At 40.0% G+C, this 23,918-nt stretch overlaps 1 protein-coding gene across 1 annotated transcript in view; it reads left to right on the top strand.

Moving 5' to 3' along the window:
* Positions 1 to 1,446: 1,446 nt before the first annotated feature.
* SH3BGR (SH3 domain binding glutamate rich protein) overlaps positions 1,447 to 23,918 on the top strand; it is a 29,516-nt gene continuing 7,044 nt past the window's right edge. Inside the window, exons 1-4 of the mRNA XM_052794173.1 lie at positions 1,447 to 1,701; positions 7,445 to 7,630; positions 14,099 to 14,179; positions 21,376 to 21,489. Of these exons, the coding sequence (XP_052650133.1) occupies positions 1,657 to 1,701; positions 7,445 to 7,630; positions 14,099 to 14,179; positions 21,376 to 21,489 (426 nt within the window). The 5' untranslated portion in view covers positions 1,447 to 1,656. The remainder of the gene's footprint in view (positions 1,702 to 7,444; positions 7,631 to 14,098; positions 14,180 to 21,375; positions 21,490 to 23,918) is intronic.

The raw sequence follows: 23,918 nt of genomic DNA, 5'->3' as shown, positions 1-23,918 counted from the left end.
ATTAATTTGGAAACGGTATGTTCCAAAGGGCCAGTCATTTTCATTGAATTTACTGGGCTATACTTACATACAAAATCTCCTGAGAAACAAGCATGTGTAATAACTTCTGGCAAGAATTTATGTTTTGGCACTAAGGTGGGGGTTTTGTCTTACAGGAAAAAACTCCGAAAGTACCCGATTCTAACAGGTTTTCTTTTTGCTGGACCTCCTATTGGCTCTCAAAAGAGGAAAGAAATGACAGATGATGAGCCACAGTAAACAGTGCAAACTATCCATACTGTTATTTTTAGTTTTCAGTGAGGTTTTTCAGGATCCCTGTTCCATGCATGGGAAACCGCATTTCCACTTCACGTAATGGTTTGCACAGACTAAAAAATTACTTTCACGATCATCTTTACTGTTGTGCATTTGGTCCTACCTAATCAATCCTGGAGAGAAAACATTATGTTCCAGTTAAAGTATTTTCAGGATTGGACACTGCTATATTCAATTTTAACATTTGAAATGTGTGTAAGCACTTTCTAAAACCTAGGCCAGTTTCACCTCTGACACAGGGTCAGCTTTACTGAGCTCAGTGGCATGTTGCTCACTTACAGCAGAAACAAACTTGGCCCTTAAAATCAAAAGTAATCTTTTACCATTTAACATTCCTAAAATACCTTTCATACTCAGACACCTCCTTAAGCAAATACGTGCAGGCAGCCACTGAATTGTGACCATCTCAGGGGTAGAAGGGGACAACCAGATGGAAAAAGAGCATCCTGGATAACACAGTAGAATGGGATATTTTTTACCAAGTATTCTGGACCTCCTCTTACACCTTGTGCCCTGGCAATTTTCACTGGTGATGCAAAAAGAAGGAGAAAATACAACAATGGGTTCTGGATACATAGAATTGGCCAAATCGCCCTCCTCAGTATCAGGAAGTGTACTGACACATCTTTATTTCAGAGAAGTCCCTGAGCCCTGCAGTGTGGATGATGATCTGAATTCTTTAAAGCTGAGAGCGTTTGTAACTGAGACTTATTTTAATATGATCTCTGCTATAATTACATCTGCATCTATGCTCCCCCTGCCCTCCCCGTCCTCCTTCCCCTTTTATAATGTAAAATTTGCAGCTATAACTCTGAAGCCTCCTTGTTGTAGTCAGGGAGAGGGTGCAAGCCCTTTTATGCAGGAGGTAGCTGTGACAGTGCCCATGCAACACTAAACATTACCCACAGCTTTGTGGTCGCCCCCAGGGCTAAGTTGCCAGCTCTCTGTCTCTTCTCCCTTCTCACTTGTCCCTTCCCCCTCTCCCAAATATTTCTCCAGCCCTGTCTCATTGGTGCACTACTCTCCTTTGCCTTTTTTGGACTGCCACCCTGTCAATCTAATGCAATAAGGCCAGGGGCAGGTGCAAACCCTTGCTATGGCTCCTCTTACTAACCAATCCTCTGCTGGCCCCTCGTCCCAAAATACCTAAGAGCCAATTGAGTGGGAAAACCGGGGACCGCGGGGAGAGGGAGAGGCCAAAGCTGCTGGATTGTTGGAGGGGGGCATTCATTTAGGACGTGGGTTAGCCCGGGAGCTGCCGAACGCTTGGATTCCTCTTGGGACTGTGGTGACTTGTGGATAGCAGGCGTGCTCTGCTGATTCATTTTCATCACTGTCAACATGGTGATCAAAGTCTTTGTAGCCACATCTTCGGGGTCTACAGCGGTAGGTGTCTCATTTGACATACTCCTCTTTCTGCTGGGATCGGGTTGGTAAATTAGCCTGGAAGATGCCAGGACAGCCTGAGTTTGCATGTGAGAAAAAACCACTGGATTTCTTCTAGTCTGCACTGACCACCTTATTCTTGAAAGCTGCTCAAGATGTAGAGAATTCCTGGTAATGTAGCTTGCTTGCATGCGAGGCTTTACTACAGTTATAACATTTACATATAAATTATCTGTCATTTAATAGATTTACTTCTGTTTGAAAAAGTACACACAATATATATTCACTGAAGAAGGAAAAAGTGGATATTGTATTTGCACAAAAGCTAAGGTAGATTGTTTACAGTAGAAATTAATGTATTTGTTTTTAAAATATACTTTAGGACACTACTCCTGCAAAATGGGAGCTCTGTCTAAGAAAGAGCCTGGAGCCAAAATAAGCTGAATAAAGTTATGCAGAAAAAAATTCTTCCCCACCCCCCTCCCTTTCCCTGTTTGTTGTTGTTGTTGTTTTTGTTTTTCCTTGGGTTTGTTTGGGGTTTTTTTGCGGGGGGGGGGGGGGGGTGTCTCCTGAAATGCTATATTGATGATTTTTAGTATTGAGATCTACTGCTGTAGCTGTCAGCATAGTGTATCAGCTGAAGGGAAGGGCATGTGAATAGTAGGGAGGTTGGAAGTCCGTGGGAGGTGGGAACCGGGAAAGGACTGTTTCCTTTTATATCCAGTTCCCAGATGAGCTCAGATTGCAGTTTTCCTTTGGCAGTCACTCGCTCCCAGTGACATGGCTAAACAAACTGGCTGGTGCTTACACATAGCCGTAACTACATCTCTGTGTCTCTGACACCAGCTCCGTGTCTTTAAGAAGTTTCCAGAGTTGAAAAGCTCCAAAAAGCACCCCCTGTTCATGGAGCCATCATCTCTAGAAAATGAACTGGGGGTCATTCACTAAAATTCAAATTGGAATACGGCTGATGAAGTTCGCAGTTCTCTCATCAGCTTGTCTCACCAGCCTATTGCTAACCCTGACACTAAATTTACTATTGACATTTTAGCATTCCTTTTTTTATAAGAAATGTCAGATGCAAGGGAAAAAAAGAAGAAGGGGTTGGAAACTGCAGGTTTGGTAATTTGTAATCTAGCAGTTACTGCTCAAGTAGCTTTATGAATTGCCATATGCTGTGGATTGGCAGTCTTTCCGCTCCTGCTTGGTCTCCTCTTTTGGTCTCCTTTGGTTGGCCAGAGAAGACTTGTCCCTACCTCCTTTGCCACTTACACATTTTCTGGGGGAAGTTGTGACGGTGACGGAAATCCCAGTGCGGACATTCAGTATGTGTGGTGGGGCCATCACCACCTCATGTGCCTCGAGCTGTTGCTCGCGGCATAAACTGTTGCCACTCCACCTATAGGATTGGGGCTGTAGTTCAGCAAGGCAGTTGTATGAGAGCTTTGAATAAACACTGATATTCAGAGATCACTTACACAATTAAAACTAAGCATATTGTATATTTAACGCTAGCTGAACCAAGATCTTTCCTCTGCTATACACATTCCTTTTATCTCTTCCCAGCTAGCAGCTATAACTAACTCCTTTCCTCTTGGACTGCAGTGAAGGGATGTTTATGCTACACAGAACACTGAGCAACATGCAAGCTTTATCCAGCCATTTTGAGCTGTTTAGCATTGCTACTGTGGTTTATTACTGCTAAGAAAGATAGCTAATGCCAGTGAACTGTAATAGGTTTTAAGCTTATTAATGCCATCTCCACTGTATGTTAGCAGCCCACAAAAGCTGTTAGTGAGTTCCCAGACATATACTGGAAGGAAGGGTATGGCATCTTTACACTGCAATATGCCTCTGTATTTCCTCTTTTCCGGTGTGTTGCATGTATGTATAGCTGTAGCAATCTCAGAAGGCAGCATGTGTTCAGATTACTGATACATAATTGCAATGCCAAGTAAACACAATGTTCACCAGGAGTAGTTTTCCACATTTGCTGATTAAAATGATGGAAGGTATCCTTTCAATGAACCTTTAATGAGTTTTGGTATATATAAAATAAAACTCACTCGTGCAAGGAGCCAGCACAAACCCCAATATATCACTAAAATCCTATTAAAAACAAATTTTGTATCAGCCTTGTACAGCTTTTCCTGAGAAGAATGAATTTAATCCCTAAAGAGCTTAAATTGGAAGTCTATGTTGTCCTAGTAGCACTGTGCTCTCTTCAATGTGTCTGATCCTGATCAAATGCATGTTGTTCATTTTGAATTTCAAAATAAGATGGGCCAAACGTCCTATGGTGTAAATCAGCAGAGGATTATTGGTAAAGAATGAAAAACGTTTCTACTCTATGTACTACACAGTCACACTACTATTAATTGCAACGGGTTATCATGTTAATAAATACTTCTTAAAAGTGAATGCCATGAACCCAGTAATATTCTGGTGCTCTGGATCAGCTGCTTGGATGGTATAATTTACTGTGGCTCTAGAGCAAATCTGCAGTCCATGTTTTTCCCCTCAATGATTCAGAAATTTATTTTAAATAACTTTAGCTTTATTATCTTTCTTCTCTACACTTAGCTGATATTGAACTATTCATTAAAGCAAGCAGAAGTGGAGACACTTATTTATAGCGCTAAACAGTACCAAATGCTTGGCTTGAAGCAAGCGGTAAAAAAATAAAATAATTTTGTTACTAGCCACAGAGGTGTTTAGAAATGGGTAATATCCTGCAAGTTTCTAAAGTACCATGAATCACAGGAGAAAGGGGGATTGTGTCTTACAGAGAGGATGTCTTCCAAATTCTTGCTTACTGCTGCTCACGGTTAGGGCACCTCCAAAATCCTTTTACTCCCAGCATTTCTGGTGACATTTTATGAACTTGCCCACCTTCAGATCTGTAGGTCTCAGAAAGACTGAGGAAAATGCAGGCTATTTGAATTATGTCCTCTAAAATACAGGGTAGGGGTCTGTCATCCGTGACTGAATCTAGACGTATATAAACCTGAGCTCAAATTTCAAATCAATTTCAAGTCAAATCAGAAGTTAGAGTGTGATAAATAAGAATAATTATCAGGAATATGTTGTCCATGTGGTGTTAAAACCAGAAGCTACAGCAGCTCTGCCTACCAACATTAATGTTCCTCTTGCTATAAGTTGTTGACTATGTACTGTTTGCTTCTGCTATAGGCAGTTGGTCAACACAAATGCTCTGGATTGTGAGGATATAGATGATAATATTTAATTATGCATCAGGTGAAACTAATATTACCTGTAGCTCTTACACTCTAGCTAGATAATGTTTATTTGAAACAGTTTTTTCATATTTTAAGGGACCAGCAGCTAGGGATGGTGGAACTTAAGCTTTGTTGAAAGGGAAAATGACATTGATGAAATAATATCCTGCTCACCACCACTTCCCAAGGAATCTATGCCCAAGTAATCCAAATTCTTCCCATGCCACCAGACACAAGTGAGGGCACAAACAAGCTCCTGCAAGCTCATCCATTCTGGGAAAAACGTTCCACGTCTTCTGTGTTGTTACGTCCTGGAAGATTCCCTCTCTGAGTGCTGTTTGCTGGAGAGATTCTTTCGGTTGCCCAGCTACCTAGTGCCAGCCACAGCAGAGGCTTGCTTTATGGTTTCATACATAGCGTGTCCCAAGTCTTCTGCTCTGCCTAAACCCTAGTAATTGTAAGCCTTAAGACATAGTACATCTTCTGCATAGTTTATTGTTGTTATCATAATGAGAAACATCTTCCCTTTTCCTTATGCAGGCATAATTGCATGTAACTTTTTATTTTTTCTCAGCATTCATTTTTCATGCAACCCTCTCCTAATTTTTGCTTTCTGTCCTGGTGCTGGCTAAGCCTCCTGTGTATTATGAACCTCAAGCTGAAGAAAAGTTGTTTATCCAGGTTTAATTCTAAAAGCAAGGGAGCACAGAATCTATAGCTCAGTTTCCGTTATCTCCTCGGAGGCACTATCTGTCCAGGGCACTAGCTATTCCAGGAGCCATATCTGCTTCAGTGCCTGTGTCCAAAGAGACAAGCTGACGCTGAAAGCATTTGAGTGCACTGGCTTTCAGAGCATGTGGTGAAACTCTTAGTACTGGCTCATGCAGATTTTATTAACCATTTATGCAAACATTATCCTGCCACTTCCTCCAATGAAGTGTCCCTCAAGTAATCCTTTCTGTCACCTGAACGTGTTCTGCAAATAACTGCAGCTAAATAGCCATTACGAACATGGCCTCTGTTTAAAAAGGGAAAATAAGAATGTAAATAAGCACTTTTGAGATCTGTCAACTGCATGGCTTTTGAATGCTTTGGATTAGTGTTTCCATTCAAAGTGATGTACTTTTTTTAGCTCACCATAAACCGCTGTTGTTGTCATAAAAATGTATAGCATTTTATGTTTGTTATTTCTTATAAGCAAGCATAGCTGTATAGATAGGTACTTCCTTATTTAAACAAGAAAAAGAAATTTTATCCTCAATCATGAAAATTCATTCTTCCAATATAACAGGCTATCACTCCACTTCAGCTTTTCAGGTTTATTAGATTATAGAAATACATAATCATTAATTATTTCTCATCTCATTGTCTGTCTCAGACTGATTTACACTAGTTTGGTGTCACTTTAAATTCAGTTGTTCAGATGTCTGACTTGTGAAAGACATGGTTTCAAATCATACGATGGTTCATTTGTAAAAATTACCTTGATAAATCATTCTAGCTACCGTCTATATAAGACACTAACTTGCTGCATGGAGTAGCTTAACTGGGAAAAGAGAGTCATGTCTGGAACCTGATTGTGCTAGATAGTAATTCAGTTGTCTGTGACCAAAGAGCAGCTTGAGAGAATTTGTATACATCAGTCCAAACAGTGCTTGCTTCAAATGCTGCAGTACTTGTAGGGCTAAAGTTTGACCTTGCAGCTCTTAGACAAGTTAGACATATAGTTCTTTAAATGTTGCTTAGGAGTACCATTCCTTTAGTAGAGAAGTATAGTGAATATTACATCTTCAAAGTAAACGGATAGGTTATAAGGTTGATGCTTGCATCCTAGGTCTATACAGAACTAGTATCAAGGGCAATAAGGGCTGTGACTGAATTTTAGGTGGCTGTGTACAGAAGCTGTGTATGACATGCTTTATTTGTATGTAATATATTCTTCATGGTCCAACTGGAACATCATTCTGTAGTGTGGGAAATATTCAAGCACAGGAGTTAAGCTGTACTGGATTTTCATTGAGCTTTCACTCGTATTTAATTATGCCCAGCATTAAAGAACAGGGACAGAGAAAAACATGTGGCTCATGGAAAGCTAAATGGCATATGTAATGAGTAGGAAAAAGGAGACTGTTACATGTTGAGGAGAATATGTACATTCTCAGACCTGTGCTGACTGTAGGCAGGATTAGTTTAGGTATTTGTAGACCACACTCATAGATCTGGGAATGGAGTAGGAGGCTCCCTGCTGAGCCTCATTTCTTAGATGGAGGTATGACTACTTCCAGGGAGGAAAGAAAGAAGCTGGAGGGAGGCAGGGGGAAGTAATGGCAGTGCTCTGGGTGCTGAGAAGCAGTGTTGAATCTCAGCTTCAAAAAGTTTGGGGCCTACTGGAGTAGTGGATCCAACTTGACATACTTGCATTAGTTCTGCTTGTAACAGCAATTGCTTTTAGAAAAAGATTTTCTTTTTAAAGAAGGAATTTTGTTTTCCTCTTTCCTAACCAGATCAAAAAGAAACAGCAAGAAGTAGTTGGCTTTTTAGAGGCCAACAAGATTGACTTTCAGCAAATGGACATAGCAGGTGATGAGGACAACAGGAAATGGATGAGAGAGAATGTCCCAGGTGAAAAAAAGCCTCAGAATGGAATTCCTCTCCCTCCACAGATCTTCAACGAGGAGCGGTATTGTGGGGTAAGAAACTGTTTGGAAATTTAAATACCTTCAGAGAGTCTTCTTTCAGAGAAGGTGACTCTTTTCTGTTAGTAGGAAGCATCAAACAAACTCCTTAAGAAAATTTGAGATTCATGTTGAAAGAACAATTCTTAGAAAGCATTTTTTCAGGCACAGAAAAGCAATGAAACAAAAGATTACTCCTTTTTAACAGAAAAATACACACGGAAGGAAAACTGACTAGAGAAACTCTGCTTAACAGACTGTATGGATTATCCCCTGCAGACCCAGAGCCTATGCAGGACCCAGAGCTCACTGCAAGGCATGGAGTTTGCCACCTGAGAGGAGCTCTGTGTTTTCCTCTCACACCCTCCTACCTCCTGCTGTGTAGCTCGCTCACAAGTTGTCCTGCTTCTGGCTCTCTGCCTGCACTCTCACTTCAGCTCCTGAAGATCAAAGGCAGTACTGTCTAGGTGATACTATGACTTTTTCACACAATACCTCAGGATAACCAAACGTAGATTATGAGGACAGCTCAGCTGCACTTGGAGTAGTAAATGCCCAATTATGTAGTTTGACAATACCAAGCTACTCAAGACTAGTGGCATTCATAGCAAGGCTGATCTACTATCTCTAGCTGTATTGCACTTTGCTTCTTGAACTTTCAGTTAGTTTTGCGTGGTGAGTGTTAGTATTTTGTTTGTTTGACACAGACTCCTCTGGGTTGCTAGGAAGTCAAGCAGATGTCTGAGGCACCAGGGGTTGTGGACAGGAATCTTTCTTTTCCATTATATTATACAAATAAATAGGAATTATAGTTGACTGGAATAGTTCTAGTATGTGGTTTGAATTATTGAAATTATATTGCTTATTCAATAAATATCCAACTCTTCGTAACAGAAATTGTAATGCTCATCAGATGCTTTTATATGTTCATATATGCTTGTAAAAGGTTATTTCTCTTGAGAGAGTTTGTTCAAATCAGTGATAGCTCATACTGTACCAGCATGAATATTAGAATCATGAATCAAAAGAGATATCTGAGACAGTTTTTTCTCATAGTCTGGATGAAAATACAGTCTGGAAAGTACTCTGATATGATCACTGAAATGAACTTGCAAAGTACTCTGAAACGCAGATCACATAGTGAGCCCAGTTTTAAGTTACTCCACAAATCCAGTGTGAACTACTGCAAAGGTTGTTTTGAGACAGAAGGGATTTACATGCCACTAAGTTTTCAGAATTAACTTCAGTGCTCTCAGAACAAAAGTTGCTAGTATGAATAAAGGAGTGCAATTGTTTCCTCATTTTCTCACAGGAATCTTAAAAGAGAACTTGGTAGGTTAGAGTTCATGTGCATTTCAACATCCAGTCTGCACAAATAAAAAGTATAATTTGATATATTTTACTCTGGATTTTGTGGCAGCCAATGTTGCAATAAATATTTCTGATATTCCCTGGAGAGGTTATATAGTGAATTAAAGAGTAATTGCCTTACAAAATGTTTCAGCTGGTCAGCCTTGCCAGTAAATAATAAACATACTGTTTTAACTCCATGTCTGAAGCTATTTCAGGAAGCCAGATAATCTACATCTTGAAATAAATTTAAGTTAAGACAGAGTCCTTTGCAAAGGCGTCTCCATGTGGAAAGGGGTTGCAGCTACTGATTTAAAAAGTAAATCAAATTTACAATTAGTCTAAAAGTCTCTGGAGTTATAATGTACCCAGCTCTCAGAGCTCATAGCTAATGATCCCAGTAGGTGCATAACAAAGATTAATTTATAGCATCATTATTTCAAAATAAATAAGTTAAGGAGATCCATATCAGTACATGAGCCTTATCCTCCTCAGGGGAAGGTGCCTTAAGGGAACTGCACAGTGAGTGTGAAGTGGGATTATGTGGGCTAGTTGAGAACATGGCCAGAGGCTGGCAGACTGGTGCAAAATTCCTCCAAGTGACATGATGTCTTCTGCAACATGTCTACAATATAAAGCTGGGGATTTGCATTCTACTTCCCTGCATAATCTGTGCAGGTCCAACAGACCCATCATTCTGAAATCCAGAACTGTTTTATGCTGTTTAAAGTTTACATGGTATATCTTAACTCTTCCCCTGTGTATCACTTCCTTTGCCCTCAGCTACTTTATTAAAAATAGGGCTGCAAATTGCAAAGTTCTGTCTGAGTCATGGACTCCAGTCCAGTATCCTGAATTCATGAAAATGCCTTTAAAATATGTTGCTCTTATTAGTACAGTCTTCAAGGGCCTCAGTCTCGTGGCATCTAGAAACCTTCAAATTTGTAGCCTGGGTAAATGAAGCCACTTTATACCCATTTCCTGGTATGCCAAAATCACCCGTTAGCTTAAACAGCTCTAGCCCAATGTATTTTTAAATAGGAATCATATCCTCTACTAATCTTCATTTTGCTATGCTAAACAAGTCAAGCTCTTTACACCTATTTTTTTGTAAGACATTTTCTCTTTCTCCTTCCTACTGATTTTTTTCTTTCTTCATTCCCAGATAGTCCTTTGTTTTTAGGTCAAACTTGTTACACTTCATTTCTCATCATTCTCCTTTCTGAGATCACTCTTTTCCCTCACTTCTCTTCCTATTGATTGTCCTGTATGTTTCGTTCCCATTCACACATATGCATGTGTATATGCATTAGCAGCATGCTTGCCTGGGACCTCTGGCCTTGGGAGATGAAAATTCAAGATAAAAGATTTCCTTCCTCACCCTGAGAAAGAGGGATTTGGAGAGAGACATGACAACCTTCAAATATTTTAAGGGCTGCAGCGAAAAGGAATTAATTATTGGTCTGAATTCAGTATTGACCCCGCTTTGAGCAAGAGGTTGGACTAGATGGTCTACTGAGGTGTCTTTCCACCTCTCACCACCAACCATCCTGTGGTTCTAGGATTTTGTAAAATATGTTCTGCTCCACACCCACTGGAGGTGGGACAAGATATAATGAGCAAAAAATGCAGCAAAGAAACTCTAAGTCAGACATTAGAAAAAAATATGTAGTTTTCAGGAGATAGTCTCATTATCTAATTAAAGGTCATTACCAATGGATTGGAGAAACACCTATCAGGAATAGTGTAGTGGTTCCTACCTTGGAGAAATGGTCCTTTGAGATCTCCTCCAATCCCTTCTTCTGCAGTTCAGTGAAATTTTGGGCGTGGAGGTAAGGGAAAAGAGGATTCTGGGGACTGGTGAGGAGGCTTCCTTTTCATGCTGTAACAGACTGACATAATGAGCAAATAAATGCAGTCCTGTTGCTAATCTCCTTTTCTGCTGATACATAAAAGTATCTGCATCTTCTGGCTGATGCTGAAGAGCTGCTTCACTTCCTAAATTGTACAGTAAAATGGAGGTTTCTTATGGATGCATTTATGAAAATATACCAACTGTGAGCAGCTTTTCCATGAGGTCAGAGAAACTTAAGACTGACTTATAAATAGCTTGAATCTTATTTTTCTTTCAGATCTTTGGTATTGCCACTTGAAGAAACAGATTAGAAATGGATTCATTTTGTATGCCTGGCTATAGCACCAATTTCAAGTATCCATTCTAATCCATCAGTGTTGGCAATTATGTTCTTATTTGATCTTTTTCTTAAGCTGCTTCTTTGCTCATGTCTAGACAGACATCTGCATCTGTGTCACTTTCTAAATATATTGAGCACTCTGTTGCTCTTGTCTTTGTTTTTCTTAACAAAAAGCCCTAGAAAACTAGGAAAGAAATGGAATATAAACTTCTGGTTTTCTCTGTAAGCTGAAATCTATGCTTTTCTCTGTAAACTGAAATCCATAGAATAAAATACCCATGTACATATTTTTTTAAAGAATCTCTGAATTATTAGGTAAGACTTTTATTTCATGCTTCATATAGCTGCTAAACTCAAATATACAGAAATCATAGGGACCTCTGGAGGTCTGTAGTCCAGCCTGCAGCTCAAAGTGAGGATAGCTTTAAAGTTAGCTTATATTGCTTTGGGCTTTGGCCATCTGAGTTTCAAAAGTCTCCAAGGATGGTGTTTCCATGCCCTCTCTGTGCGCTCTGACCTGGTGCCATACCACTCATGTGGGGAAGAACTTTCCACTGAAGTCGAATTGGAGTTTGCTGTTTTGCTGTCTGGCATTTCCACAGTGGTCATACAAAGGATGATAGCATAGAGCAATGAATATGTGCATTTTCACTCATATCATAAAGAAAAACTCAGATTTTTTTTTTTAAATATGTTTCACTGTATTTTTCAAAGACTAGTTCCAAAGACAAATGACACCATTAGCCTCTGCCTAGACCATTTACGTCTCCTCATACAGATATAATATTATTGCATACCTGAAATAAATTGTTACTGCTCATTTTTCTTACGGCCTGCCTTGGGAACAGTTATCTTTGGTCATTCAGTGAATGGAGATGTGAACAAGTCACCATTAAGAAAGTAAGAGTGCAAATATACAATAGAAAAACTCTTCCGTGGTCACTGTAGTCATGCTTTTACCCCATGCTGAATACATAATAGCTTGCTTCTCAGTGTAAGCAAGGTAAGTGACCTTCCATTTACTGTGAGATACCGCATTTACTGTGGGATGTCATTGTACACTACCAGTTGGCAAGGAGTACCTGATATGATAGAAGGTTGTATCCTCTGCTGATAAGGGGTTCATCTGGTCATTCACACCACTTGCCTGTGCTCTCAGTCTGGTTATCTACAAGGCTGTGTGTCTCCGGAGATTTTTAGTACACTTACAATCTGCTGCTTTTCCTCTGGGGAGGAACTAACAAGACGTATAAAATACCAAGGCCACTTCATGGCCCTTCCTTGTTATAGTCTTCTCTTTGTTTCCCAGCTATTGACATGTTGTGCCATAGTTTGCTTAGGCTGTTTTACGAGTATGTGGTATGCAGGAGGACACAAGTTTCCTGTGTTTGTATGGCCTGACAAAGGCCCGTGTCAAATTCCAGCCCTTTGAATTGCAGAAAATCCTCGTGTTCTTGTTTGCTGTATTGCTCCTAAGTTTATGGGTTAGACTTCAGACACTGGCTTTCTTAAATACTTAGGGTGGACCTGGGTTAGATAAGAAGGAGAACCCCACAGCAACATGAAAACAACAAAGACATGGTTTGAGAAATGGGTGGCCTGGAACAGCAGCAGGTATTCTGCCTGGTCAGGGCAAAATGTGCTCTGGGGCTTCTCCCAGACTGGGCAGTTCCCATTGCCTGTAGCTAGGTCTGTGTGAAAGCCAATCTGTCTCTTAGGTAAATCAGTGAAACAGGCTGTCGTTTATCCTGTCTGTTAAGCTATGTTACCTCTTTCAAACTGGACTGAAATGTCATTGATTCCAGTCTTGTTGATATTAAGGTGTCTTCTAAACCATCCACTCCAGCCTTTCCCTAGGATTACCCTTGGCCAATAATTCATTCTCTAGAAATGCTAAAACAGTCCAATAAAACAACTCGGGTCCTAACCCAGCTTTACAAACAAGTCTCAAGGATGACTCAGCACCTTATTATTTACAGGTTTCTAGTTTTGGAGTTATTTGGGATGAGAAGGAGGATGATAACGTAGTCAAGGCAGTAGTCTAGGACTCAGCAGACATGCGTTCAGTCCCCTGTCCTACACAGAGCTGCTGTGTGATTGTGGGCCAGTCACTTATGACCAGAGTTTCTGCTGAGATCTTAAATACGTGTTGATTTTTACCTGAGTAAGATGTGAGCCATGAACTCCCCAGTAACAAACTAGCGATAGCAGACCTTCCTTAATTGATAGGAAAGTTGTACAGGTGAATACAGTAAAGACCATGCAAGTTCTAGATGGTAGGATAGGAGCCATCCCTCAAGTCTTTTCAGTTATATTAGCACTGAAGAGAAAACAAGCATTTAACATAATGATTTATAACTTCAGTTCACATGTGGACAAGACATTTTGGCTGGTGCATATATGCCAGAGGGAACAACACAGTCCTTTGCCAAGTTTGGCTGAAAAGTAACTGCATTTTCTAACCAGAATGCCTTTCTTTAAAATAAACAGTTTCATCATTATCATTTCACTTGTGCTGTTATGTTGACTGTTGCCTTTTATTTGCCATAAAGCTGTCCAGGGTTTTGAGGGCCTATTTTGTGTTCTTATTCACAGCAAGTTTTATTTTAACATTTAAAGGGGAATAGCTTTGCTTTGGTGTGTACAGCTGAGGCACATTAAAATGAGATGCTTAATTTTATCTGATTCTGACATAGATGTGATATAATTAAAGTGTAAGTCTCTGAAGAGATTTGCCCATTTGATCATTTTGCCAGCCAGTATGAAACTTCCTTTATCTGAGTTTTCTTCCTGGGGCTTATATAATGTAGGCACTTGTACAAATGCATAGTCATTCTCCTCAATATAAGAAAGATTTGCTTGAGCTAGTCTCTTCCTCCTGTGCTTTTTGTTCGATTTTTGTTACCAATTCTCTGTTGTTTGTTTGTTCCTTTTTTAGGATTTTGAATCCTTTTTCTCTGCTAAAGAAGAAAATATTATTTATTCGTTCCTGGGTCTTGCTCCTCCTCCAGGCACAAAGGTATGCACTGCTCTCCTTCTGTGGGGGACATTTATTTGATTTTAATAAAAGTTGAAGATAGACAGTGACTCAGCATGTTGAATAAGGGGCAGTGACAAGCATTACATTAGGTGCTGATGCAGCAAAGTGTTCTTAAGGGAGAAAAAAAGTGGCTGCTTCAGTAAATATTAGAAAATACCTCTCTCTTCCCTTCTTTTACTGCAGGCTGGTTACCATGCCTCCAGCTGATGATTTTTTAGTTGTTATTGTTGACACAAAGCAGTATTTTATCATGTTCAGTTTTTAAACAATGCAGAATTTCCTAATGCAATTTATAGGTTGTGTTAATTACAAGAAACCTTCCCTCTGACTGCATCAAACCTTGAGCAAACAGGGTTTGTGCTGGCCACCAACAGAGGAGCTGGGGTATGAATCCATTCCATCCTCTGTGTGTACATGTAGACTGGCACTATGGGGTTTGCTCCCTCTGCCTTGAGGAGGTAACTTAAAGTCTCACCCAGGACTTCATGAAGTCCCTTTGGCAAGTCTACCCATTGTCCTCCGTCCACTGTATTTTGACAATGTTCTAATATATATATGGCAAAAGAAAAAGATTTTTTTTTCTTTTTTTTTCTTTTTTCTTTTTCTTCATTTTACAGAAAGCAATGTGTTTTATCTTTAACAGAGTCTTCTTCTAATTAGAAGTTTTATAACTAAGAGCATTACAGCTTTCTTATCCTGAGATCATGTTAGATGACAATCTAATGTTGCCATCTTTAATGTCGGTGATTCAACAAAAGAAATGAATCGAGAGAGTGATGAGCCAGAGTGATAGGAGGACTCTGCTGCATTGTGGTGACCTGGCTGAAGAACTGCCCTGGAGCATGACATCTGCCTTCTGGTCCAACTCTGCTGCCAACTGTGTAGCAACTTTGAGTGAAACACTGTTGTAAATGACCCTGGTTTTCCTCTTCTGTAAAAGCAGAGTGAAAAAGGAGACTCTGCTAAGTTCTTTGACAGCTACAGATGAAGAGATACCCAGGGGAGAGCCACAGTTGCTATAAATGTCTTTGACGCTGAGTCCCTGAGTGATAAGGAGCAAGTGATTTAAACTTTCTGCTTTAGCTGCGCCATCTCCCACCAAGGGAAATAAAAATTACTTGCCTACCTCACAAGGGTCTTGTGAGAATTCATTTAATTAACATCCACAAAGCCATGAAAGGCTTAAAGGACTGCAGGTATTACATATTATAATCATTATAAAAGATATGTGGAGAATCAATGAGATAAAGAAAATTGCATTTTTCCATCTTCCCACTTCATGTATTATCTGCTCCTTCATGCAAGCTTCTGTTAGATAGCTGTCTATGAAGCAAAGTAACAATTTTTTAGAATTCATTCACTCCCAGCTGTCAGCAGAGGCTATTACAGTTTCTACTTTGTGACAACTTTGTAAATGTTGAAAATAACATGTTCAGTACATTCTGCTGGGCAGATTAATGTTAGTGCTATTGGTAGCAACCACGTATGATTTATGCTGATTAACTGCCGCATTGGTGGTAGTGGCAATTGTTTCAGTCCAGAAAGTGGAAATAAGTGAGAGTGTTTTTAAAAAATCCATGTAAAGAGTGAAGTACATTTACATTGTCTCCCTTTTAGAATCTGTTCCTGAATTTGAGAGAGACATATACAAGTGGTTTATCATTTATTGCAGAAGTGTTTCTCAGCAGCTTCACTGCATGACAGTCTGGCTGTGCTTTGTCATACAAATAACCTTGCTGCACTGCTTCTGCTTTCCTTTCATTAGGCTGTCAATTCAACCTTAGCATGAAGTACAATGAATGGCTCGTGACACTGATTTCCCGCAGCCTGAATCTGGAATAAGAAGTCAGGTGTGGAAGAGATGGTGATGATGACACATATGACAGGGTTTCCTACTAATCCCTTCTTAAATTTTTTTTTTTTTTTCTGGAATATGGTGATAATTTATAAAAGAAGCAAACTATAAAGCACGGAAACACTACAAAACAGTCAGTAAGTATTTGCTTTCTAGGGTTTTTTACCTCACTGAGACATCAAAAAGATTAACATGAAGCTGATACATGTTTTATACTCATGCCTCAGAATATTCTCTTTCCTTTTGCATCCATCTTTTGTCTCATATTGCATCAGCAGTAGAGAAGCTCTTTAATGACCATGATGCTGTTTCACAGCACTGTCCACTAGGATCCTGACCCAGGACTGTTTTGAGTCTATTGTCTGGAGCAAGCAGGGAACTTTTTGCTACTCCCTCAACAAATTATAACTTCCCAACAAAACACTTGTAGTTAAAGGCATTGCCACATCAGCCTGCTGAGTGCAAAATACATGTTTCAGTTCTGCAAATTCTCATTTTTGCAGCCCTGACTTCTCTCTGGGTCAGGTGGCTACAACTTGTCACCAGACCTACTCATCCAGTGTTTACATTGAACTGTTACTGCTAGGTATTGGAGCTCTGATGGTGCCAGACCCTAATGTGCAAGCTGATCTACATTTACAGGGTGAGTCTGATATGTCTAGGACACATCAAAGTTGTCAGCAAGGTGCAGATTGACTCTGAGACACATGTGAAGAAGCTCTGAATACACACAGATATAAAGGAGACCCTTCTCAGACCTGCAGCACACAAGCAAAGTTGTCTTTACACATTTATTTAAGTATCCTCTTACTACAAAAAAGCTGTAATTGTTTCAGTAGGAAATAGCAAATCAACATCAAAGTTAACCAGACTGGCTGGAGAACAGGCTGCAGGGCAGCTCCCTGAGTAGACGCCTACCCCTCTCTGCAGACAGCCCTGTTCAGATTTCTGCTAAGGGTTCTGGTCAGGTACCACTGTACAAATGGCCAGTTGCTGTGTCCATCACCATGTTTCCGGATCCAATACAATGAAGTATTTAGATGCCTGGATGGCATGTGTAAACTTCTGCAGATCTTGGTGGAAAGGCCGAAGCTCTAAATGCTAATGATTTGCTTAGATCACTGTGAGAGTCAGGCAAAGATCTTCACACTTTTTTCCCTCTATACCAAGTACATTTTTTTATCCTTAAAGGGTGCTATGTGGTCATAAAACTCAGTGACATTGCAGGAAACCAATAAATATTTTCAGTACTTTGGAAAGGGTCAATTAGCTCACATCATCCTCTCTCTCTTGTTGCCTCCCCATGACACTGTTTTCTAAAGCATCATTTAACAGGGATGAGTAGCACAGTTTTATGTGCCTAAGAGAAGAAGCAGGCAAAGTGTTTGTGTTAATAAGTTCTTTAGTCCGTTAATATGAAATACCTTCTCACTTAAAGGAATACCTGGTCTAGAATACTTCTAGCTTGTGAACATGTTTGATGGCAGGCTAGGATTTAGAGGACATCTGTGCTTTATGCCTGACCCAAAGATCACTCAAGTTAGTGATGGATTTCTGAATGATCCCATTTAATCTTGGATTAGTGGCATGAACGCTGATGTGCCAATAGTATACATGTGTACATTTGAGCTATAATCAATGTAGTTTGTATGTCTAGGGTCAGGTGTGTCAGTCTCAACTGCCCCCAAAGTTGGGTAAGTTTCTTTTTAAAGGCCTGATCACTTTTATGCTTAGTCTGAGACTGTTCTCAATATTCTTGAAAATGCTCTGAAATATTGGTAATGTGTGAACAGCCCATTACAAGCTCCAGTTGCACTGCTTTGGTTTCTAAAATGGCACAGGTGAATTGTTTTGTCAATGAGATGCTTATTACTTAAACTAAGATGACAAACAGTATGCTGTATTACTACACCTTCTGAGTATCTTAGCAAGGTTTGAATGCAGGTAATTAATTGCTTTTTATCTTCAAGGACAATCAGGATTTTTGAGAAATTTATTAACTGCCCTGGAATACTGCTTCTGTTTCCCAGAAGTCCAGAGAGGCAGTAGATTGTAGCAAGATCATTTAGGTTTGCAATTGCTCTGTGAACTCAGTGAAGCTGATTTATTTGAGCTGAGGGTCTGTTTTTAAATCTTGTATATACTTAAATCCTTAATCTTAGTATTCTTGGTCTTAATATCCATAATCTTGGTATCCCAAAATCCATAGATGCTTGAGCTTTAGTCTTTTAGTTGAAGAAGACTTCTACTAAGACTGCTTTGAATTACAAATTTACAGTATGTGCATTTTATTTAAAGAGAAAATGACCTGTCAGCCAATCTTTGTAAATGGTATTTCATTTTAAATTAGTTAAAAATTAAATTTTGTGTTTCTATGGAGAGCTAGTATAATGATGATATTCCAAACATCACAGTTCTCCATATAATTAACAAGAACTCTGTATGTGTGTGTGCGTGCGTGTGTGTTCTGGCTGATAACATGCTGCTTCTAGAGTTTAGTTCTTTCAACTACAACTTTTTTTTGGCTCGTGCTCTGAGTAAGTATATGATTCATCTGAGATAGTTCTACACAATAAGTTCACTTTAATTAGAATGCTGTCTTCAGTTTTTATGTATTTTATGTATCTGCCAAAAATATTGAGTACATAGATTTTAAAATGAAATGTTAATATACATGCTGAAAATAAATATCTAACCAATTTAGTTTTCATTAACACTATCCTTTTCATTTTAGGAACTGCTACAAAGAAAGTATCTGTAAGGAAGTTATGATTTGCTTAAGAAAACAATGTATTAACACAATGTTACACAAGAGAATTTCAATATACATCTGTGTTACTACATATTTTAATCTTCAAATATTTTCTTAGCTTGTGGGGGAAAAGTGAAAGATAAATTAAGCCAAACAAATGACTCTGTAGATCTGTTTTTAATAACAATGCCACCAGGATCAGAATGCAGTGAGCCCAGAGTTTTATGTGTACTTGAAATGAGACGATATTGCCAGAAAAAGAAGTAGTCTTTTCTCCTTCCTCCGGCTCCTTCTGCTTACTCCCAGCTGCTCATTCCTCTGCCCAGGCATCCCCCACATGCTTGCAAAAACATTCATGCAGCTGTGTAATGGAGTGTGTAAATTGTGTGAGATGATAGAAATGTTTTTCTTTTTAAAGCTTTAATCTTGATCAGCCTCCTGCTCCAGTTCACCGTGCAGCCCTGGAAAGGCTTTTTCTGCCAGGAGGGCAGGGGCAGTGCAGTGCTGGGAAGGACTGCAGGGAGGGCAATGCTTGCTGCTGATTGATAGGGCGTTTTGCTGCTGCTGTTTTTCTCTGCAGAGAGGAAGGGGAACTAATGAGCCTATGTGCCTACTCTCTTTTCGTTGCAAGCTCCTTACATATAAAACATATTTTCCATGATTCAGGAGGAAATTGCCAAAAGGGCACCAAATCTTAAGACAGTGAAGTTTCAGGAAAAAGATAAAACTGAAGAAGTATTTTGTCCCTCTTCACTCTGTCATGGTATCTGCTTCCAAACATTCCTAACCTTCTTTCTACACTTTTTGTCCCCATCCAGCATTGCATCTCAGCAGGAGGACATATCTTATATTGCACACCACATGATGGGACAAAGATCCCTAAGTCAGCACTCACCCAAGTCTGCTCTGGGGCTAAAAGCCAGATAGCTATGTCAGTGTCACGCTTCTGCAGGCTCAGTACACCGGCTGAAGAAATCATATGTAATGAGGACACTGGAGGAAGACTTGTGAAGCTTAAAGGACAGGGGATCTTGAGTGGGGGCTTTTGCTTAACTGTAGAGACAAATGAAATTATGGAAAAGCAGAAAAATCGAAACGGACCACATGGATGAGTTGTAAGGGCTTGGTCACAGGGGTGAGAAAGAAGCTCGTCTTCTATCAGGGACATGCTGCTCTGCCCAAAGCATGTAGGACTTAGGATGACACAGGACAGGAACTCCCCTGAGCCCAATTCTCCGTTGCTGGAGGCAACCACACCAGATAACACCTCTCAAAAGTGGTCAAATTCCCTTTTAATGAATTAGATCCTTTGCCTCCTCTTCTCCCTTAGAAAGCCCTTCTAAAATTTCACACTGCTGATGATTAAAATTTTTATTCACAGCTGTTTTGTACTCATTTCGCATCTACCTCAGCGCTCTTCCTTATGCTATCCCTCCCTGATGTTTACTCTGATCTATTTTTAGAGAGCCATCGTATCCCCTCGCAGCATTACTTTCAACAGATTAAAGTAATGAAGCTTTTTTTGTCACCCTTTCATAAGACAGGCTCTCCACTCCCTCAAATATTCCTGTAGCCCTGCTCTGCACCTGTTCCAGTCTGAATTTCTCTTTCTTGAGCCTGAGTGACTGGAACAGTACAGAGCGATCCAGAGAAGGTTTTGCTTTGGCCTTACACAATGACATTAATATTTGCTTTCAGCTCCACCAGCTCCACCTCATACATCTGAGGATCACATTTATTACCTCTTTCACTGTCGCATGACATTCATGGCTCAGTTATTCTGTGATTATTTAAATACATCCATCTTTTTCTTCTTTGATGATCAACAACTAACGAGCTCCCAAAGTGCAGTAGAAACATCTGCTTCTAATCTCTCTCCCAGAACTACCTGTCCCAAATGATATGACTTTGCACTTCATGCTATTGCATTTCATCCTATTTCTGTTGTTCCACTTGAGGCCATTCAGGTCTCCTTTTATCTGACACAGTGCGTGATTCACTGTGACCTTTCACAGCTACCTAGCTGAAAGTACGACAGGACTTAAAATAAGAGCCTTATAGAAGGTGCTTGTTCATGGTGCTGGAATAAATTTGATAGATGGGTGTGTGAAATGCAGAACAGTTTCCTGATGATTTTAAACAAGAAAGTTAAGAGACTATATATGAAATCCTTTATTACTTCTGTTTTTCTGTAGCTTCTTGATGAAGTTCGGTTGGAATGCATGCTGGTGAAAAAAGCTTTTTTTTCTGAAACTAGAATGTGCCATCAGGGTGAGCATCGGTTTCTATTAAACTTTCCATAGAAAAGCTAGAGAATCTACTATGCTCTGAAGAGGAATAAGTGCCTGAATTCACGTTTTCCCTACACAAACCCCATGCCGTTACCAACAGATCAACACACCAACAAGTGTTCCTTTCACAGGAAAATGTCCAAAAGGGTATATTTTCATTTGAATACTGAAGCAAATTAGAAAAACACTTCCCCAAACTGTAAAGTCAAGAGTTTTATAGAAATGAAGTGTTGGTTATGTGCCCTGAAACTAACAATGACTTCTCCTTTGCTGCCAGGAGACTGAAAAGTCTGATGCCACGGACGAAACGGAGGCACACACAGAAGACAAGGCAGATGAAGGGGCTCATGAAGAGTCTCAGTCTGCTCAGCCACCATCAGAAGATCAACAGGTAATTTTTCCTTTTTCCCTTCGTGATAGGAGGATTTTACCGTGCTAAGCACATGGAACATAAACATACAGGCCCTCCTAGTGTGCTTCAGGGTGGGAAGGCTGACTGCAGAGTGGTCCTGCTTGTCTTTTGGATGCATTTTCTTTGACATCATGGTGATATGAAACCTACATAAAACTCCAGGGAACTTTGCTCTGAATCTTGAATAACAGCAGTTGTCTTCAACAGTTTCCTTTTACCACTTGTTACCATAAGCTTTTTTTTTTAATGCTCATTTGAAACCAGATTCTAGTTATGAAGAATAATTTAGGACTAGACATTTGAGTCCTATCTGTGTGGAAAAATTTGCTGCTATCAATGGCCAGCATCTGCACTGCTCGTAAATCTAGTTGTTAATGTTTGTTGTCATGTACCAGCATTGACTGCTGTTGCAGTGAGCCAGATCTGACAGTGTCTTCTCCAGACCATGAAGAAACCCCTGGGCCATGCAGAAATGGAGACCATTGTTATCCTTTCTGCCTGCATCATGGTCTGGTATTACAGTCACATGGACAGATCTCAAACTGCAGTGCTAAATGTTCTTGGAAGCAACCATATGAGTTTCTACAATTCCCTAGTATAATATCCTGCAGTTAGCTAACATCAATAAAGTACTTGTGGTTGAAATGTAGGTGGATCCCGCAAAAAGGGACCATTCTGTTGTGTGCTGGTGTCTTCCTCAGTGGGGTGTTTATGTTACTGGCCAGGTTCTAGACCCAGTAAAGACTAGGCAGAAATAGATCTTGGGTCTGGAGATAGGGATCCAGCTGCTTTATTCTTCCTGCTGCTCTGACAATTTGACATTTAAGGATGGCTTTATTTTGATGTTGCAGTGTCAGGTGACTCTCTTCCCAAAGATGCAGGCCTACTGCTGGATCAAGCACTTACACTTGTTGGATTTTTTTGTGGTTTGGAGATCAGACAGTCCCAGTGGAATATCTGTCATAAATGCATCATCTCTTTCACTAAAGAGCAAAACAAATGTGTGTTGGTTTTTTTCCATCTAGCTATGTTTTTCCAGAGGAAGGACCTCTCTGTAAGCCTTTCCCCATTGTCCTTTATAAAAATGACAGAATTGGTCATTGTTAGGCTGGAAAAGCACCTTTCACACAGCCTTATGCAAGCCACAGGCACTGGGAAGTCCCATTTAAAATTTCAAAATGGCGGTGAGGAGAGACAGTCCTCAGTGGGAACTGAAATTTCTCCTTAAATTGTATCCAAGAACTTTTCATGTCTCTATGAATTTCACCCAACACACGAGTGCCATCAAATATCTTTTTACTCAGCTCTTAAGAGAAGCCCAGCATAAAACTGCAGTGCATCCCCTGACTGGGTTAGGTTACTTGCCATTCTGGCTGGCAGTCTAATATTTTTCAAATGAGAACAGAATGCTGGAACATGTCTGCAAATGTGTCAAGCAGCTGTGTATGAGAGGTTTTGTAATGACATAATGCAATACCACTCCTATACAACAAGCACCTTGCTCCATTTCTCACAGAATGGATTGGAGCTGTAAGTGGAAAATACATTCTTCTTTAGTTTTACAGGGAGGGGAGTGGCAGAGGAGACAGCACCAGGCAAGATAGTGTGTTTGAACAGATTTTTCTGTGCTTGTGAGGGCATAAAATATAGTTAGTCTTACAAATCTTCCCCTTTCACCTGCATAGTCTTGGCAGTGTCAAAATGTTCTTACATGGTCTTACATAAGAAGGAGGAAAAGTCTTCCTGAAATTGTCCAACTCTGATACCCACCTTCATCATGCCAGGTGTATGTTAGCTCCTGGGGGAAGAAAAAAAGCATTGTTTCTATTCCTGTCTCACTCATTTTTAGAGAGGATACTCACCACTGCAGGCAGCAAGGTACAAGGGGCTTCTGCCAGGGATGCACAAAACCCATTTTTCACTCTGTTCCACCACCCACTTTCCATGTCACCTAGGACAAATCACTTCAGTGACGCGGCATCTGCCCACCTTGCCACAGTTCATCCCAACTATCACTTCTGTTGGGATGGCATGAATCATTCTGTAGAAATTCTGGTATTCTCATTCACTACAGACAGCACACAAAAGATGAGTTCAGATGAGAAGAATAACTTTGAGGCAGCTACAGTGAGATGAATTCTGCCTTTTGTCTTTGTATCTCATTTTACCTTTGTAACAGAAAGCTGGAATAACATTTCCTTACCTGGCCAGGGTTTTATGAAGTTAAATACGTTTAAAGACTGTTTGATTGCCGTTAGAGTATCTCCACTGGATGTTAGGTCCTAAAGGATACATGTAGTATCAACACAGGATTTTCAGTATTTCCCTCTCTTTCTCTCATTCTGCAGCCCAACACAACTTGTTTGACTGCTTGACCACACTGAATAGATGTTTTCTGTGTACTTTCC

The sequence above is a fragment of the Harpia harpyja genome, chromosome 8 (assembly GCF_026419915.1).
Source record: "Harpia harpyja isolate bHarHar1 chromosome 8, bHarHar1 primary haplotype, whole genome shotgun sequence".
Taxonomy (NCBI): Eukaryota; Metazoa; Chordata; class Aves; order Accipitriformes; family Accipitridae; genus Harpia; species Harpia harpyja.
This window is presented reverse-complemented; position numbering and strand designations above follow the sequence as displayed.